Genomic DNA, 3,311 nt, shown 5'->3' on the forward strand with positions numbered 1-3,311 from the left:
TCGACTATGGCTCAGATGGTGGCCCATTGTGTCATTTCTCATCTAATCTCAATTTTCAATCTACTCTACTTACTCTATTGGAAAAAAACAGGAGTTCATGGGGTTCAGTAGACAGTGGCAAGAACCCACCTTTCTCTGTGGGGGGTAATTGCAGTACTTAATTCCTTTTGGTGTTTTGACGACACACGAACCAAGGTCTTTTCTATCAAACACCCTAACTCCCTTTCCGAGGTTTTGTTCCCTTCAAGAAGTGCGCGCCAATAAGGTTTTTTGAGTGCAAGAAGGGGAGGAACTCGTTACGTATTGTATGGTGTATGGAGAGCAAGAGGGATATTTACGCATCGAGTGCAAGAGGGTGCTGTCACAAGCGCAAACACACACACACACACACGCACACACACACACACACACACACACACACACACACACACACACACACACACACACGCACGCACGCACGCACGCACGCACACACACACACACGCACGCACACACACACACACACGCACGCACGTGCAGAGAGGGATCGCTGGTTGATGATGGCATCCTGGTAAGCGGGCGAGTTTGCATGCGTATCCGACATGACGACGCTGGAGAGTGGTACAGCGTGTGAGAGAAACGACCAGTGTGTGTATGTGACCAACCCGTGGCAGCGGGGCGTGTGGCGGGAGAACGGTGGGAGAACGATGCGAGGGGATGCGATGGGATGCGAGGGGATGGGTGCAACCACAACCACCACCACCAATCAAAACAAACCAAAAACAAACACACGCCACTTCCCACAACAACACACACACACACACCCACAACAACAACAACAACTCACGCCCCTTACCGTCACCCCCATCCAGCGACGTCGCAAGAAGCAAGCAAGCAAGCTTGAGGCAGGCAGTGGTGATCTTGGGACAGGCAGGGCGAGGCGAAGAGCCACTGCACTCGATCAAAACACAGGTTCGCTTCCGAAGAAGAAGAAGAAGAGGAAGAGGAGGAGTGTACGAGAAGCAGCAGTGGCAGGAGGCGTGAGGAGAACACAACACGACACACAGCAACCCGTGGAGACAAGTGAAGATGGGAGGCTCATCGTCCAAGGTGAAGAGCCATATTGACTATGGCCAGGAGATTGAGGAGTTCAAAGTCAAGTACGTCGGCTCTGTCCCGGTGAAGGCGGCGACCGGCAACGACATTGCAACCAACGCCGTGCAGCGGCTTCGGGACTTGAAACTCAAGGCAAAGCCCATCCGCCTCAAGGTCACTGTCCTGGGGTTGTACCTGATTGACGCCAAGACGAAGGACGTGGTGAAGGAGGTCAACATCAAGCACGTCACCTTTGTGGCACAGGACCCCATTGACGATAAGCTGGTCAGTTGTGCCACTGCTATGCTACTGTTGTTCCTGTTCCTGCTCTTGTTGCAGCTGCTCGTGTTCGGAGAACAGGTTGTCACTGCCTCGACTTCATGTCCGTCGTGGGCCAGTGGCAATTTGTGGTTGCACATGTGCCACTTGTTCACGAGCGCCCACGTCATCAATCTGTCGCAGGTAGTGGTAGCAATGTCAACTCACCATCGTCCCTATCTGCCCCCATTCATGGCTGTTGTCTTGTGCTGCGACAGGTGTCGTTCTTTGAGCATGACGCGCAGGCGCGTCTGAACACATGCCACACCTTCCGCGTTGCACGCGACGCGCATCTCATCCCCGTCGCCATCAATGAGGCGTTCAAGGCGCTCAAGGGAGAGAAGACAGAGGCCGCTGCAGACAAGAAAGGTAGCCTGCGACACTGTTTGATGACTTCCTGGTCACCCACTCACTCACTCACTCACTCACTCACTCACTCGCTCACTCACTCAATCACTCACTCACACACTCACTCACACACACACACACACTCTCTCTCTCTCACCTACTCACTCACTCACCTACTCACTCAAACCTCAGGCAAGGGCGCGCGCCGCCGCAGCACGTCGAAGCGGGATGCGCTGGCCGCGTCCACCGCCAAGCAGCCCGAGCTTGATAAGGGCGAGCTGCAGCAGTCGTACCCGGGCACATACCTCGGTACCGTCAACGTCAGCAAGCCAAAAGGTGCGTTCGCACATACGTGTCGTGTGCGTGCGTATGTGTGGTGTGGATGGAGGGGGAGGAGGTGCTTGGGCTCTAGCAATGGTGCATGTGTGCGTGCGTATGTGACCATGTTCATGCGTGTGTGCACGCCTCGCATGTTGACTCGCTTCGCCGTCACGCCCGACACTCATTCTTCACACAACCACCCTCTACACTCCCCACCACCCCCCCCCCGGGTGTCCTCTTCCTGCCACAGGCGATGAAGTGCTTGAGGAAGGGCGCGATCGCGTGCTGAAGATTGGAGCAAAGCCCGTACCCGCCACCATCAAGATCTACGCAAAGGCCTTTGTCGTCGAGGACACCAAGCACGGCGGGTACGCTGCTGCCGCTGTTGATGTTGCTGTTGCTGCTGGGATTGTAGTTGTTGGTTGTGTTGGTGTTGGAGGTGGTGCTGGCACTTCGTGTTGTGTTGCGGGACGTGCTGCTGTGTGAACATGTCTGTCAGTCGCACATGAATGGCGTCGTGCAAACTCGTCTCTTTCCGCTGCCTCACCACCTGTCCTGTCACCACCCTTGTCTCCCAACCCAACCCAACCCCCTGAACAACCAACCCGACTGCCACCACCTGTCACCACCAGGGAGCTGCAACACTTCTTCATCCGGGACGTGTCGTATGCCAAGATGACTGGCGAGCATTTTTCGTACATCGTGCACGAACGGCGTCTCGACCGGATGCACTGCAGCGTGTTCACCCCCAGCGCCATCGAAGAAGGCACGCCCTCGATTCGCCGCGCCATCGACACCGCCCAGAAGGCGCTCGTCGCCGAGCTGAAGCAGAAGCAGCAGGAGCAGATGGCCGCACAGATCATGGACGGGAAATCCCCAGAGGAGGTTCGCTTGTTTGCACGTCCTGTGGTGTCTGTCTGTCTGCCTGTCGGTGTCTGTGTCTGTCTGTGTCTCTGTCTCTCTGTCTGTCTCCCTGACGTTTTCTCTGTTCGTCCATCTGTCTGTCTGTAAATGTGCGTCCGTCGTTCTCTCTGTCTGTCCATCTTGTCTGTCTTTCTTCCCATCTTTCTGTGTATGTCCCTCCACACCAACGCCTAACGTCTGCATCACCACCACTTGACAACCGCACACAATCCTCCTTTCCTCTAACGCCATCCTTCACAAGTCGAGGCTGCCGCAGCCTCTGGCGGGCGAAATGCCTCTGGGGAGGCAACAGGCCGCATCATCGGCGTGTTTGAGCAACCTACCTA

The 3,311-nt window shown here is 55.7% G+C and overlaps 2 protein-coding genes across 2 annotated transcripts in view; one reads left to right on the forward strand and one right to left on the reverse strand.

Moving 5' to 3' along the window:
- Positions 1–546, reverse strand: part of PTSG_07139 (TK/HMTK protein kinase) — a gene marked incomplete at its 5' end in the record, with an annotated part of 6,721 nt that extends 6,175 nt beyond the window's left edge. Inside the window, one exon of the mRNA XM_004992499.1 lies at positions 514–546. Coding sequence (XP_004992556.1) covers positions 514–546 — 33 coding nt within the window. The remainder of the gene's footprint in view (positions 1–513) is intronic.
- Positions 547–1,068: 522 nt separating this feature from the next.
- Positions 1,069–3,311, forward strand: part of PTSG_07140 (TK/HMTK protein kinase) — a gene marked incomplete at both ends in the record, with an annotated part of 4,958 nt that continues 2,715 nt past the window's right edge. The window contains 5 exons of the mRNA XM_004992500.1: positions 1,069–1,359; positions 1,611–1,761; positions 1,933–2,076; positions 2,312–2,429; positions 2,694–2,962. Of these exons, the coding sequence (XP_004992557.1) occupies positions 1,069–1,359; positions 1,611–1,761; positions 1,933–2,076; positions 2,312–2,429; positions 2,694–2,962 (973 nt within the window). The remainder of the gene's footprint in view (positions 1,360–1,610; positions 1,762–1,932; positions 2,077–2,311; positions 2,430–2,693; positions 2,963–3,311) is intronic.

Source organism: Salpingoeca rosetta, assembly GCF_000188695.1.
Source record: "Salpingoeca rosetta unplaced genomic scaffold supercont1.16, whole genome shotgun sequence".
Lineage (NCBI taxonomy): Eukaryota > Choanoflagellata > Craspedida > Salpingoecidae > Salpingoeca > Salpingoeca rosetta.